Source organism: Anas platyrhynchos, chromosome 1 (assembly GCF_047663525.1).
Source record: "Anas platyrhynchos isolate ZD024472 breed Pekin duck chromosome 1, IASCAAS_PekinDuck_T2T, whole genome shotgun sequence".
Classification (NCBI taxonomy): Eukaryota; Metazoa; Chordata; class Aves; order Anseriformes; family Anatidae; genus Anas; species Anas platyrhynchos.
The window spans coordinates 97,397,302-97,412,057 of NC_092587.1; the positions used below are offsets into that span (position 1 = coordinate 97,397,302).

At 48.2% G+C, this 14,756-nt stretch overlaps 2 protein-coding genes across 3 annotated transcripts in view; one reads left to right on the forward strand and one right to left on the reverse strand.

The window, feature by feature from the left end:
* Window positions 1–903: 903 nt before the first annotated feature.
* Window positions 904–3,793, reverse strand: GJA5 (gap junction protein alpha 5). Its single transcript, XM_021271035.4, has one exon. It carries the CDS (start codon window positions 3,791–3,793, stop codon window positions 2,684–2,686), a length of 1,110 nt encoding a protein of 369 aa, XP_021126710.1. The 3' UTR covers window positions 904–2,683.
* Window positions 3,794–3,844: 51 nt separating this feature from the next.
* Window positions 3,845–14,756, forward strand: part of GJA8 (gap junction protein alpha 8) — a 57,889-nt gene continuing 46,977 nt past the window's right edge. The window contains exons 1-5 of one of the 2 annotated variants that reach the window (XM_072025575.1): window positions 3,845–4,732; window positions 5,415–5,518; window positions 5,954–6,091; window positions 10,915–11,101; window positions 11,205–11,402. The gene's annotated coding sequence lies outside the window, so the exon portion shown is untranslated. Of the gene's footprint in view, window positions 4,733–5,414; window positions 5,519–5,953; window positions 6,092–10,914; window positions 11,102–11,204; window positions 11,403–12,209; window positions 13,120–14,756 lie in introns of those variants that run through there. The other variant, XM_038184664.2, reaches the window with a different exon arrangement.

Below are 14,756 nucleotides of genomic sequence, written 5' to 3' on the forward strand. Positions count from 1 at the left end.
TTATTAAACAAGGCCTGTGTTAGTGCCTAAATGGCCCCATAAAGCAGCAATATCACTTAATAGCCAGGTTTTCCAAAGGGAAGTCCATGAATATGCTTAAATAAGTTCCTGACTTATTAAATACATCTCTCCCAGCAAGGTAGCACCCTAAGGGACAGGCACAACTTGAGGCTACATGCATGACAGTTAGTGCTAGGACTGAGGACTAATCCTGCCTCCTTGCTGCATTGCATGCCAATGGGGGCCTACGTGGCATCCTCCTTTCTGGGCTGAACACCCCCTGCTGCCCCCAAACAAGGTTCCTCTGATCCTAAAGGGTCCCTGCTGTTTCCACCAGTTAAAGGTCTTTGTGTTGGTGTCCTCGTGAAATTTCGGTTTGGTTCTTTATGCCCCTGCTGGGGCCCGGTACATTAGTGGTCTCCAGCTTCCCAGTGTGTGGAGTCCCGCGGGATGGGAGATCGTGAGGCGAGAGGAAGGAAGGGCACTTCCTCTGGGTGGACAGAGGGACCTGAGGTCAGAAGAAGGGAGCCTGTGAAAGCCAGAAAGTGGGAGCAAGAGATGAAGTTCAGGCTGGGCATGGGAAGGAGAGGCACAGGCTCTGGGTGTAAAGGTGTGCCGGGGGTCTTTCTGTCACAACAAAGCCAGGCAGCTGCTCCCTGGCCAGCTCTTCCCGTTCTTCCTTGGTAGTGCAGAGGGAGCTGGAGGGGTTTTCTGCTAGCCAGTCAATCAATCATTTCCCAGTGTTTATTATTTATGCCCCTGGCTGAGCTCTCCCCTCATCCCTGCCACTCTGGGCAGTGGGAATCTTTGTGATCTCTGAGCAGCAGAGGCTGGCGGGCAGCCGGGTCAATGCTAGCGGCTCCTTCTCAGCCACACGAGAGGCAAAACACCAACACAAAGAGATGGAGTTAGAACTTTATTAGGAGAAACCTAGGCACAACGGACTAAAATCTCATGTTAGGGAGAGCGAGCACACAGGTCTTTTCAGGATTATAAAATACATGTTTATAAAACACCTTACAAACAAAACAAAAACAAGTTCTCACCCCCCTCTCCCCCCAGTGTGTGGGTGTGTTTGTATACGTACAGAGAACTGTACCAAAGCTATCTGTGTAACGGGAGCGAGGATTCACAAACTTTTTCAGCAGCTGCTAAGAGAGGGAATGGCTCGGTCCCCTCACAAGCTGGTCCCAGGCCATTCACTCACACAGTCCAACAGCAGGGTAATTAACAAGGAACAGTTTAGCTCTGTTTGGCACCCCTCTTTAAAAGGGGAAGGTCAGCTCTGCAGTGAGAAAATGTATCTAGGGTGGGAGCTGCCTGCAGACCTCACCCACCAGGCTCACTGTGCAGTGCTGGGAGCCAGTGGCTGCTTTGGGAGGCTGTGGTGGAGGAAAGAAGTGGTCCATCAGTGGTTCCTTACACCACGTGAACCAGAGGTGAAGAAGACGACCTCATGGCAGAACAGAGATTGGCCAGGAGGACAGATATCATGGCTTGCAGTGGCTGGCAGGTTTGAGAGAGCAGCCAGGAGCTCACTGATGTGCGGGACCTGGAGGGACCTCTTGCTCCTTGCAAAAGATACTGAAGTGTCTTTTTTTTTTTTTTTTTTGTAGGGTAGCAGGGAGAAGACACAGGCCGTACCTCTTCTGCAGGTAAACAGAGGATGTTTTTCTCCCGAGTTGGCAGCTGTCAGCACCCTTTCAGCAGCATTCAGGTTGCTTGAAAGATGAGCATAAGAAGGGGAAAAATCACTTTGTTTCCACATGATGATTCCTCCTTTTTTACCAGGTGAACGTCTGTTCCCAGAGGAAAATCTCTATTTCTGTTAGTGGATGCCTTGCTTAAAATTGCTGACATAAGTATGTTGGGAAAATTCCCTAGTCTTCGTCCACTGATTGTCTGAGCGATATCCCAGGGGCCAGCCTGCTGTGCTGCCATAGGAATGAGGAAGGGAATCCAAAGTTAGACACCAAGCAGCTGTGCATGGGGGGACCGTGGCTGTCCTTATCTATCTATGGGAACAGTTCTATGCACAGTGTCAAAAAAAAATTCAAGTAGAGTTTATCGTATAGGTAAACTGGTATAAAATATCCGGGCTCAGGTAGAGAAAGGGAAGGTTAAAAAGAGAGAGAACAAAGAAGAGAGAGTCTTTCTTTCAGAAGGCCCGCTGGTGTGTTTCTGCTCCCTGCCAGTGAGAGAAGCTTCAGCTCGGTATAATTGCCCAGCGCTGTAGCGAGTGTTGGACAGACATAAAAGGAGATGCGAGGGGGCTGAGGGGATCGAGGTCCAGCCAGCCTGCTGGATGTGGTGTCGCAGTGGATGGCTGGCCTTGCATTTGGAGCAGCCAGGCAGCCCCAGGAGCGTGCTAGCCTGTGCTCTACCAGTCTGTAGCTAGGGACGGCGAGTCCCCAGTCCCTGCAGGTCCCATGGTGAGAATATGGCTGAGAGCTTCACACCTCGAGACTGGTGCTTCTCCTCAGCCTCCAGGTGTGCGGCATCCAGTGGCTGCCCCTGCCGAAAGCTGTGAGAGGTGTCTGCAGTGTGACGATGACGTTCACCGAGAAGGAGCAAGGGGGCGTTAAAAGAGAGAGAGGTTAGTGGCGAGAGTCTGCGGCCCACTTTGCACAAGTTTTACAAAGCGCCGAGACCACTCCTTCTCCTCATCCCTCCCGGCGACAGGTCACACGGACAAATCATCCGACCTCGCCTTGCTGCTGGCGCGGCTGGTCTTGCTGAAGCGGCGTTTCTCGTTGAAGTAGCTCTCGGGGAAGGCAGGCGCCGCGCACTCGTTGGCCACCTCCGGGCTCTCCGCGTAGCTGGACTTCACGAAGGGCCCTTCACCAGCAGCATCTTCCTGGCCGTGGACCCTCTCGGTGGCGAAGTTGGCGGTGTTCTGCTGGGAGGCCATCTTGTTGCTGAAGGGGCTGATGAACTTCCCGTTGGGACTCGCCAAGCACTGATTAAAATCTGGCGGGGGAGTGTACATCTGGGCCCTTTCCACTTGCGGGGCGGACTCCAGTCTGCCAGGAGCTGTGCTGGGGCTGGGTTTGTAGGCCCGGGAGCACCTCTCTTTGGCTTTCTTCCAGCCCAAGTGGTACAGCTCAGCCAGGCTGAGGAACAGGGACAGCACGGCCACGGCCAGCATGAAGACGATGAAGACGTTCTTCTCTGTGGGACGGGAAACGTAGCAGTTGACAGGGTGGGGGCAAGGTGCCCGCTGGCAGATGTACAGGGTCTCCAGGAAGATCCCGTACAAGACGTACTGTCCCACAATGAAGGCCACTTCCATGGCAGTGCGAATCAAAATGCTGTAGACGTAGGTGTTCAGCAGACTGCCCCTGAGGATAATTTTGCCTCCCGATTCATCCCAGCAAGACAGCTCGGCCTTCTCTGGCGCGGGGCACTTCTGCTGGTAGTAATTGTCACCACTGTTCTTCATCTCCTGGGCTTCTCTTTCTGCCTCCTTCATCTTCCTCTTCTCCTCCATGCGCACCGTGTGCATCGCGTGGCCCATGTACACCAGGGACGGGGTGGAGACAAAGATGATCTGGAGGACCCAAAAACGGACGTGGGAGATGGGGAAGGCCTTGTCGTAGCAGACGTTCTCGCAGCCGGGCTGCTGGGTGTCGCACATGAAGTCGGACTGCTCGTCCCCCCAGGAGGACTCGGCTGCGGTACCGAGCACCAGCATCCGGAAGATGAAGAGCACGGTCAGCCAAACCTTCCCCACCACTGTGGAGTGCTTGTGGACCTCCTCGAGGAACTCGCCCAAGAAACTCCAGTCCCCCATTTCTGCTCACCAGGAGGGGGGAGAAGGTTTGATGGCAGAACTGGAGACAGTCTCTGTGGGTGAAAATAGACAGAAGAGAGGGGTTCTAAGGAAGGTCAGGAAATGCCCAGCTGGGAATGCATGGAGTGGAATAATTTGGCTTGTGTCAAAGGAAACATTTTGATTTGACCTGAAATGAATGAGTTCTGGCTTGCTGAAGACTTTGTTTCACATTTGCCAAACCCATTTTATTATTGTTGTTGTTGTTGTTATTATTATTATTACTATTAATTTAGCACAATCAAACTACAACCTGTTAAATGGGCTGCTAAAATTTTGAGGGTGAACCATGTTTTTCCTTGGTTCAGAAAGTCCTTTCGCTGTGGTCTGCATACTGCATCCTCTGAGGCCTGTGTAGTTAAAGCAGTAGGCATCCATTTGCAAACTGCACTCTGGAGAACCCTTAAATGGGTTGATCCTCTGGGATCTGGGGTGTACTGCTTGGTCTGGGCAGTGCCTTGGCACGTTCACGTGCTGCCTTTGTGTAATATCTGCACTGACACTTGGAAGGTGAAGTGCTTGCAGCTCTGAGCTTTGTGTCTGAGCTCAGTGTCACCACTGAAAGAAAGGCATGGAAAGCCTCCCTGTTGCCCACCTGCACCTTGCACATAGGTTTTGCTTTGATTTTGCAGTATCACCACTTACAAGCATTTTATTTACATGTTTGAAATGTTTCAGGTGTGTAAAGACTTTGGTGAGCTGTGCCAGTCCTGTGAACCTAATCTGCTGCCACTGTGCCATACCTCTTAAAATGGGAACTGCTGCAAAATCTACATTTTTTTGCAAGGATCTTGCTCTCTCCTCTTTTCTTAAGCCCTGAGACAATACTCAATGCTCAAATGGCATGGGCAAAGGAAACAAGCCTCCCTTGAAATACGTCCTAAGGACCAGCAGCTCCTGGTAGGTGGTCTGCTGAGAGGAAAGGTTAGATGGGCTGGTAGTAAGACTGCAAGCTCAGGATGTAGGAGAACCTGCTTCAGTTTTGTTTCCAACTCTGGCAGACTGTTTCTGGCCAAGTCACTTAACCCTCTGGATAAAGGGAGAATGATGGGCTTAATTTGTGGGGCTCTGTGGGAGTACTTGGGTGATCATTTGATGCAGTTATGCTCACCATGCTGACCTTCCCAGGGCACTATCTTGTGCATGGGTTAAGGGCTGGGCACTGTGAAGTATGCGTTATTACCTTGGAGATAATGTTCTCCCACAGTCATTCCTTTTGAAAATGCCTTTTCAATAAATGTATGCAAAACTTAATAATCATCATAATGAAATACTAAAAGCACTAGACAAGGTAAATCCCAAAGCTGCAGGCACCAAAAGTGATAACTCTCCTCCCTTGTTTTCCCTCATCTCCTCTTTAAAAGCCAATTGTTTTTACTGCGCAGAAATGCCTGTGGAGAGTAGATGCTGTTAAATGCTGAAAATTTACTGCAGCGACGTTGTGTACATTTCCTGTGAGCAAAGGCTGGAGACCATACGGTTGTTGAGGGAACAATACTCCCTCCTCCGGTTATGTAACTGATGTAATTTATTGTAGCAATGCACATGATGATTTTTTTTACCATTACTTGTCTGTGTGCAGTGTCAATCTGCATGAGTGAATGGGACAAAGAATGAAAGTGGGATTCATTCTTCAGCTCCCGGTGCTGCTGAGGGCTGCCCCGAGGACGGGTGAGGATTTCCCAGGTGAGGAGATGGGGAGGTGGTCTCTTGCTGCCCCACTGCCTGTTGGAAGCTGTGTGAGGAGGGAGAAGGGGCACGCCAGCAAGCCGAGAATGGGCTTTGGCTCTTTCCTGGCAGGCATGCTGCAGTCGTGCTAATGTAGATCCTGGTGGCTGCTGGAGTATGCAGAAACTGTTTCATCTGCTGCCAGCTGAGAACCAGAGGAGCAGCAACACACAAAATTGTCTTTCTGATTCTCTCCTTCCTTACGCTGTTAAAACTGAGAAATCGGAGGGTCTGTCTGCTGAAATGGCTTTGGTGCAGTTACTGCATTTGGGAAGAATTAACATATGGCTTTGTTTTGCGAGCACCAAGAATTAAATACAGGCAGTTAAATCAGTGATGGGTTTACAGTAAGCTGCACTGAAAACAGGATTTTTAATTTTCTTTTTTTTCCAGAGTGGTGACAAAGCTGCCACCAACCTACAGTTCAGTGTACAGGTGTGTCCAAGGTCGCTAGGGTGTAGCACAACTGTACCACGTGGAATATCCCTTCCCTGACAGCATGAAGGACTGTGGGTGTCCTCATTTGTCCAGGTGAGTGTGTGTTGCTTGCAGGTGCCCCTATGGCTCCCGCTGTTGCTAGCTGACAGCTGCCTTTTCTTAATTCACCTTGCGTGTTAGAGTAAAAATTGAAACAGTTCTCCCTGGCTGTACCAAGGCTGAGTTTTCTTTCCTGCTGTGTGTATGTGCACTCACAAACTGAGCACCTCTTTGCATCAGTTCTACCATGTGCAGGTAGATTGAAGTTTTATTATGGTCTGCTATCCCCTGGTGAAGGCTACTACACCTAGATATTTGCAAACTTAAGATCAATGTGTACAGAAATGAAGTAGGCAAGTGTAAGTGCAAGAGGAGTCCAGGGGAAAAAAAAAAAAGGAACCAGATGTGAGAGTAACAGTCCCACAGCATTTTCCCAAAGGAGGTAGATCTGAATGATCCAAGGTTGGCAGCCATGAGGCTTGGACTAGACAGTAGGGCCGCTCCTTCTGTCCCTCCCTGCTGGCTGCTCCCTGCGCAGGCTGTCGGGTGGAGGGGCTGCCCAAGGAGCCCTACACCTCCTGCTGTGCCTGCTGCAGCCCCAGAGAGCCTGTGGCTGCTGCGAGGGGGTAGGAGGACGTGGGAGAAAGGGTGCTGGATACCAAGAGAAGGGGGGTCCTTTTTGGCTTAGCTGGTTTTAGCTATCAGTGAGCTATTCTTGCCATGCCAGCCCAAGGACCTCCGAGAACAGAAGAAAGCATCTAGTTCTGTGCTGCCAGCGAGCAAAGAAGAATTTTTGTCACCTCCTGACAGCTTTTCCTGGCTATGCAGGACTGTCTCTGACACAGCCTTTCTCCCCGGGGCTTTACTATTCTTGGGAATTTTCCATATAGTTCCCCTTCCTCATTCCCAGACTGTTATCCCCACACACTTTGGCCTCTCAGCATGTGAGCATCTGTGGCCTTTTATACTCCTGCTTTGCACTTAATTGGACAAATCTCATCTCTCTCCAGTGTGACTCAGCGAAAAATACCTCTGGGTATCTTCCCGAGGTCTCGGCACCTGATAGCAGGCTGTCTTGACAGCCTTCGTGCATATTCATGCGGAGTCTCGGGCCGTGCCACCACGCTGCCCTGCTCTTGGCTGGCAGCTTTCTGCTGGCGCGGCAGAGGGGCTGTGCACAGTCACGAGGTCTTGGCAAGAGGGAACGTGTATGTGACAAAGCCCAGCGCAGCCCGGCACGAACCCAGCGCCGTGGCTGCCCCGGCTTCATCGTCACCTGGAACGCAGTTAAAGCTGGGAAAAACCAAGTAGCAAAACCGCAGCCCAAGCGTGGCTCCCACCCAGCTCGGGGCCTTGTGACTGCCAAATGCCGAGATAAAAATACCCCGGCAGGGATGGCACCTGCTAGTGCACCAGGCTGCCTCGCCAACAGAGTGCTGCTTTCCACCATCCCGTTCTTGTGCTACCTTTTTCTGTGGGAGGGGAGGTGTTGGGAGCTCTTGGAGCAGCTTTGCCCTTCCTGTTTATGATGCCACGTGCTCTGAATGACAGGCAGGCACGCTGCATCCCTGCTTCTTGCTCTGCTCTGTGGTGTTGGCCTGGGCAGACTCGCTACAGCTGCGGGGAACTGCTAAGAAACTCACACCAAAGAGGCAGGAAGGTTGTTCCTGCAGGGTTTTCTTCTCGATGAGAGTCTGTTTCCCCAGGAGTTGCTAGGAATTCACTGGTTTTCCCCTCTTTAGCAGACAGGCAAGACTATCAGCAGTGATATAAATAGCCCAGCTCCACACTTCACACTAACTTTTCCCACAAGGAAGGTGACAGGAGGTCGACATCTCTGCAGGATGTTTCTAAAATAAAGTGGAGAGCCTGATTATAATACTGTTTCTGCTCTCCCTCTCTCAGCTCACCTCTTCCCCTTGGCAGGTCCCAGGCAGGCTCAGAGAGGCTCTCTCAGCAGGGTGCGTTTGTGCAAGGGAAGTGAGGTTCCCAGGGAAGGGAAAGAGTAATGAATGCAAAGTCACTCTATTTTTGCCCAAGGCCATGCAGCAAGTCCCCCATTTCAAGCCACAGCCATCTCCTCTAAGCTCTGGGAAGTGTCAGCCCTGTTCAGTGGAGCATCCAGGTCAGCTCTGGCACGGTCAATGCCTAGGAGTTGCTTGTGGCCTGCCTTCCTCCAGCTGTGTCACCTCCTTCCAGGCCCAGGCAACACGACAGATAGCTACTGCTGAGGCATGCAAGCGAAGATCTTTTCCCCTGCAGTAACAACTGGCAGGCTGCAGCCTGAGCTGAGTGGTCCCAGCCTTGCAAAACTGGCCGTTCACACCTGCAGACACTTCCAGCTCTGCACTGGAGGGTAGGGAACGCACTCACCTGGGGGTCTCCAGCCCCCCGGCAGCAATAATCCACTCTCTCAGCATCCCGCATAATACAGCTGCTGACATTTTCAGGCTGGCTTTTCAGAGCTTTGGGACAGAAATCAATGCTAAAGCCCACCTCAGGATGTATCTTTTTGTTCACTATTAGCTGGCATTGGCTCTTTCATGTGTACGTACAATGGATGAGCAGTGACACGTCAGGCATTGCCATCCAAATACCATCCCCCCGGCTTCATATGCACACACATGCTTATGATAAGTTTCTGCCTGAAAGAGGCCAGTTCTTTAGCCAAGTTTGTAACTCTGATCTGTGCATGGATCTGCATTAAATAGGTTCATATTCCTTTCTGCTAGTTCCTTGAGTTCAAAGTCCTGTAAGCTGCAAGGAGATTGACTTTGACTCCTGTGCTCAAATCTCATGGCAGAGCTCTGTGTTAACAGCTCCTGTCCCAGAAGACAGCCGTCCAATGTTTCTCATCTCCCTGCTCCTCCTGAGTTCACTGCAATTTCTGGAAGGGTCATGCTGGTATCCAGACCACTGGCCCTGCTTGTAGTTGCAGACAGCTTGTTATTCCTTGATGAGGTGTGCTTTCCCCCTCTCCAACTGTGGAAAATCTCAGAGTTCACAAAAAAATGAGAGTGGGTGAGAAGATAAGGGAGCTGAATGACCTGTCACCTCCTGAACACACACACACCCTGACGCACACAGAGACACAGACAGAGGGAGCTCACTCAACACCTCCAAGTGTGTACATCAGGGATGTGTTACACACACAGATGACAGCATTATGGAGAATATTTTCATCTGAAGTGATGCTGGAAGCTGCAGACTTCCATCGTGCTGAGCTGTTATTGCTGGTCTATACAGGACATCTATGGTATTGGTATCCAGGCTTATACTTAGCATGCAGGGAGCACCCTCTAATTCTCTTGGGATTCTCTCTGTGCATTGCAAACATCAGCCTTTAGCCAAACAAATGCAATAAAACCCTAGTCTTAGGATAAGCTAAACAAAGGCTTGTGTATGCTTTTTGCCAGAAAAATAAATCAATTCTCTCTCTGATGTAAATGCTACAAATGGGCTAATGGATATTATCCAGCCTATTCCTCAACTAACAGGTTGAAGAGCATCCAGTTCAGGATGACTGAGCTTGGTGCTCTTGACAGTATACTTAGCTCTGTGGGGAGAAGCTTACCTAGGTGCATCTGCAGCTGGTGCTAAACTGGGCAGTGCTGTGTACAGGAGAGAGGACAGCCAAGCAGGGCAGAGGGAGCTCCAGAAGATAGAAACATGTCGATAAATTGACTGCCATAGTGAAGCAGTTCCTGAACTCTGCTGACAGAAATTGTTTTTAAGCACTGCTTAGACAGTGGGGGAGGCTGGTATAAGGAGACACGGAGGTGATGGTGGGCATCGCATTGGGCCTGATACAGCAGTAAAATACCTACTTGTGATTTTAGGCTGTTTCACAGGCTGCATGAGATGCAACTCAGAACAGCGTCAAGATAAAACAGACTGGAGAGGTAACAGGAGAAGGAAATGGCTTTAATTCAGATTTACCCTATCCTTTATTCCCCCTTCTCCCTCAGTGTCTCTCTGCCTATCCCTTCTTTGTTGCTCTCCCACAGTCAAGCTCCACACTGACCCTTCTCTGGAGGGTCAGCTTTTGGGCTGTTTTGACCACTTAACTGCCTACAGCACCCAGGTTGCTAACACTTTCAGCTTTAGAAAGGGGAAATTTTAAGCAACTATCTACTTCCCACCTACTTATACCTCATCAAATCTCATTTCTTCTTTCTGTCCGAAGATCCTTGGGATTCTCTGCACACCCCAGCCTCGGTGCTGTAACCTTGCTTCTAAGTATTTAATTTCTCATCCAGGGCAAAGTTTGGCTATAGCTTGTGAGTGGACGATTTTTTATACTTAGCATATATTCATACATATACATATATACGCCCTCCTCCCCTTTAAAAACAACTAATATTAAATTCTCAAAACCGAGCAGTAGGGAGTTAGCAAATGCTAGAGTTACTTTCCTAAGCAATCTTAATTCAATCTCTTTGTGCCTGTGCCTCCTAGCTATGAGTCTTTAACCACATCCTCACATTGTCACCTCATTCTTTGCACAGGATGCCTGCCTTATTCCGTGCCAGCCTGGCTGGGGCTTTCTTGAGCAGCAGCTATTCAATGTTTTGTTTTCTCCTTATTGTTCAGTGGGTGGCCTGTGCCTCATTTACTGTACATTATTCAAGTCCTGTTCTAAAGACAGAATTATTAGTTTCCTCATGGGTTTTCCTATGGCTTTCATCACAACGGTATCTGATCGCTTCACAATTATTAATTTACTTATTTTCATTACCACTCGGAGGTGAGGAGATGGTATTACATGAATTTTGCAGCTGGGGAACTAAGGCAGAGGGAGATTAAGATTAAAAATGTTCATTACTTTTGGAAGCTGTGTGGAGATGTTGCTAATCTGTTTTCTTCGGTGTGCTTAGCACTATGTAACATATGTTCGAAGCAGAGCTCTCCCCGGTTAGCGCTGGAGCAGGAGCATTTATCACTTCCACCAGTTAGACCACATCTAAGAGGCAGGCATCCAGAAGACAAGAGGCACCACCGAGGGGCCGTTTGTGAACAAACACGGTTTAAGTGATTTGCCCCATCTCTGCATAGGAAATTGGAGTAAGTAGCAAGAACAAAAACCTGTCCTCTTGGACAGCTTTGTGTGATTTTAAATTGGAGACAGCTTTTCTCCCATGCTGCTATTCTCTCCCTTTCCCACCAGGCATCCAAATGCAGTGTAAGACCCTGGAGCTCTGGAACAGTTACCCTGGCTGGACTGCTCAGCTTCGTGAGCCACCGTGCCCTTACAGAGGCATCTGCCAGCTTTCCCACATCTAAGGGAGAAGAGCTTCATATGGGAATTCTGAGCCATTCTCAAGGCATGTCCATTATGACAAAGATAACGAAGAAAGACAGAAATGTAAGTGTAAAACCCTTAGTTCTTACATTAAAAACCACTGACCCCACTTTAATGACACACTAGAGATACTTACAGGCATGAATCTTGGCTCATTACTTACTGTATGACATGAATATTTCTTTATTTCATGAAAAAGCTGGCATATTAGAGCATTGCTTATAGAAATCTATGCGTTGTTTATCAATAAGCATAAAATTGATTTCTTTTCCTCTTTAAGAATTCCTAGCACAAAGATTGAAGTTTCTCTTGTGCCTCCTGGGAACTATTTCTAATTTTAAGCCTCTGTTCACGTGCTTCATACAACAGCACCCGAGGTGTGGAGCAGTCTCTGAAATATGCTCCCTAATGACATGGTATAGTGCTGAGTTACTCATTCCTTCTTGTCTATTTTCAATGCTTTGAGATAAGTCAGAAAACAAGGACAAACGTGCAGAATGTGTGAAATCTCTCTGAAGGTCAAAAAGAGAAGAGAGGCTAGGGTAGGAAGATCTATATTTCCTGACAAGGTTTAAATTTTTCATGTGAAAGTCCAAAATACTGAAATAGTGTGATAATATAGAGTGTTGAGTGGAAAAAAAAAAAAAAAAAAAAAAAAAAAGCAAAACAAAAGCCAAATACTTATAGTAGCAGGAATACTTAACATAGTTCCCAAGCAACCAGAGTCTGATGAGTATTTTAAATCCCGAACCCTCAGGAATTCTCCTAAACTACTGTTCTGCTCTCAAGGAAAGGGGGAAGAAAGTCAGAAACATTCTGCTTTCTCAACAGAGTACATTTTGAAAAGACCAACAGACGCAGAGTTGTTTGGCGTCTGGTACAAATACAGCACCGGTGTGAGAATTTTGAGTAACATTTTAACCCCCTCCTATCTGCACACACACATGCAAACATATATTACATGCATTAAGTTTTTTAGCCTTAAGGAGAGGTTCACATAGACAGCAGTAGGGAAAACCTTTCACATGTGCCTCCTCATCAAGGTTTTAGCATGAAGGAAGACTTCATCAATTAAGGCTCATTTAGCCTGTTACTTTTTGTGCCTGAAGTTTATCCAGAAATGCTACTTAGATAATCCTCTGGTGGTTTTTACAGTACTTCAGGGACAGAGGGACAGAGATACTGCCTCAGTTTACCTTAGCTGTTAAAATCTGAATGCCACAAAGCTCATTAGACACTGCAAATGACCACTAAAATGACCCTTTGGGAAATCAAAGGGGTTATCAAATAAACTACGTTGGATCAGAGGTAGCAATTACCAGACAACTGGACACTGTATTTTCAAGCTGGACTACTCTTTAAAACATGCGGTTGCAATGCTGGAGATATTAAATTATGGAAATGTAATCGAATAATTATTCCAAATGCAAATAGGGGAAAAAATTAGGAAGGCAAACAAAAAGAAGAAGAAGCTGCAAGCGGGAGTGGGTTTTTGTCCCTCTAGATCCGTGTGCCTCTTTGCTGAGGCTGCTCTGAGCAGTGCTGGGATGGAGAAGAAAGGCATTCCACCCGCGGTGCGTGCTGCACATATCATTGGGGCACACGAGCAAGGCACCACATTTGAGTTACGTTCCCAGGGTCCACATCACAAACTGGCCAGGATACAATACTCCCAAGGAAAAGAAATGGAGATACTTTGAAACTATTCTGCGTGCTTTGGAATATAGGCAGTTTACGCAGATGCTTGATAAAGCGCTTATACCCTGCCAGCTTCTCACAGGTAAGAGTTCCCTTCGCCACCCTCCCTAGGGCAGCCTGACAGCATGCAGAAATGGGATCCAGCAGAAACTACAATTTGCACATTATAATGTCTGAGGATACATGTGGCTTTTATTCTGCTATCCAGTACATTGCAATCTATTGGTATCCATGTTTATTGCAGGGAGGTTCCCCTGTCAGTTCTGTGTAGCCGCCCGTGGTGAAAATGGTGTAATTTTTAAAATGCCCCAAACCCACCTTGTTACTAGTGGGAATGCTTTGGATAAAAATTGAAAGAAAAAGTAGAATTCTTAAGTTGTTTTTGGCTGTTCTTCTTTTCCTGCCTCACCAAGTCCATCTCTCCCCTCGTGCTGTTTTACCCTTGAGTCTAACAGCTTGATCTCCCTGTTGATGCTCCTGCAGTTCTGTTATTTCCCTCTCATGGTTACTTACCTGATTTCCAGAGTCTTTTCTTCTGTCTCTCCTTTCTGTAATTGAGTTGAACTCTTCGTTCTTCTCAGTTGCTTGGTTTTATTCCTTTAGTATGGTTCTCTCTCTCTTCCCCTCTTTTTTTCTCCACCCCCTTTCTGTGTCACTTTCTGTCTTCCCCACTGCCACTCTGTCTTTCCCCCTCTTCTTTCTTCACCTACTTTTCTTGTCTCTCCCACCCCCTCCAGCTTAATCTTTCTATTTTCAAGCCTAGTTTCCTGTTGTTTTTCCTTTAAGGATCACGGGTCTTATTCCTCCCTCTCCATGCTCAGTCTCTCTCTGTGCCACCCTCCCCATACTGACAGGATGCACTCTGCTGCCTTCTCCCTGTCCCTTCCAGTTGCTGCTGCCGCTGCTGCTGTTCCTTGCACCTCCTCCCCCAGATAACACGCTATGGTAAAAGTAACTCTTCCTTAATTGAAAAGAGACGGGGTCGCACCACAGCTACCCCAGCCAGATTCTGGGAAGGTTATTCCACACAAGACGTCGATGAAGGATATTTTTCTGACTCATTCAGGCTTAGGCAAAGCAGAATCCATGTGGAGCAGGGTCCTGCACCTCTCCAAGTAAGGCAGGACTTGCTCTGCTGGCTTGGACCAGGGCCCCAACATAGCTGTAGCCTTGTCCCACGGGGCACTTGATGCTTCCCAGGACGGTGTCCCAGGTGCCCTTATGGATAAATAGAGAATAACCTGCCTGCCAGGCAAGGTGGGTTTTGGCAACCTGTCCCCTTCCCATGCATGCACACACACTCACACAGTCTGATGCATGAACATTTGGGCCCTTCTTAAAAATGTTGTGTGAAGGTCTTATATTTTATGTATGTGTCACATTGAGACTCTCATTCTTGCACATTGGGCCAAGAGATGAGGGTGAATCAGAAAGGCCTTCCGGCTTTGATAAAGGCTAGTCTGAAAGAATCAGTGCCAGTAGAGTGAGATTTGCTTAAAAAGCTGTGGTTCCCTGAGAACTGGCTTGCTGCATACAAACTTTGGCTGGTATCCCTCCAGCAATCCTTCCTGGGCTAGTTATCTCTCATCCAGAACATAACTGTACAGTCCCCGTGCAGCAGCTAGTGTAGATCATGAAGCAAAAGTAGTCCAGAGACTAAAACACAGGGCTGGCAACTCTTCTAATCTAATCATTGTTCTACTAATTTAGTATCCCCTT

Bases quoted from the DNA above. Each gene is read 5' to 3' on its own strand.
- GJA5 (XM_021271035.4), bottom strand. From the start codon at position 3,793: ATGGGGGACTGGAGTTTCTTGGGCGAGTTCCTCGAGGAGGTCCACAAG.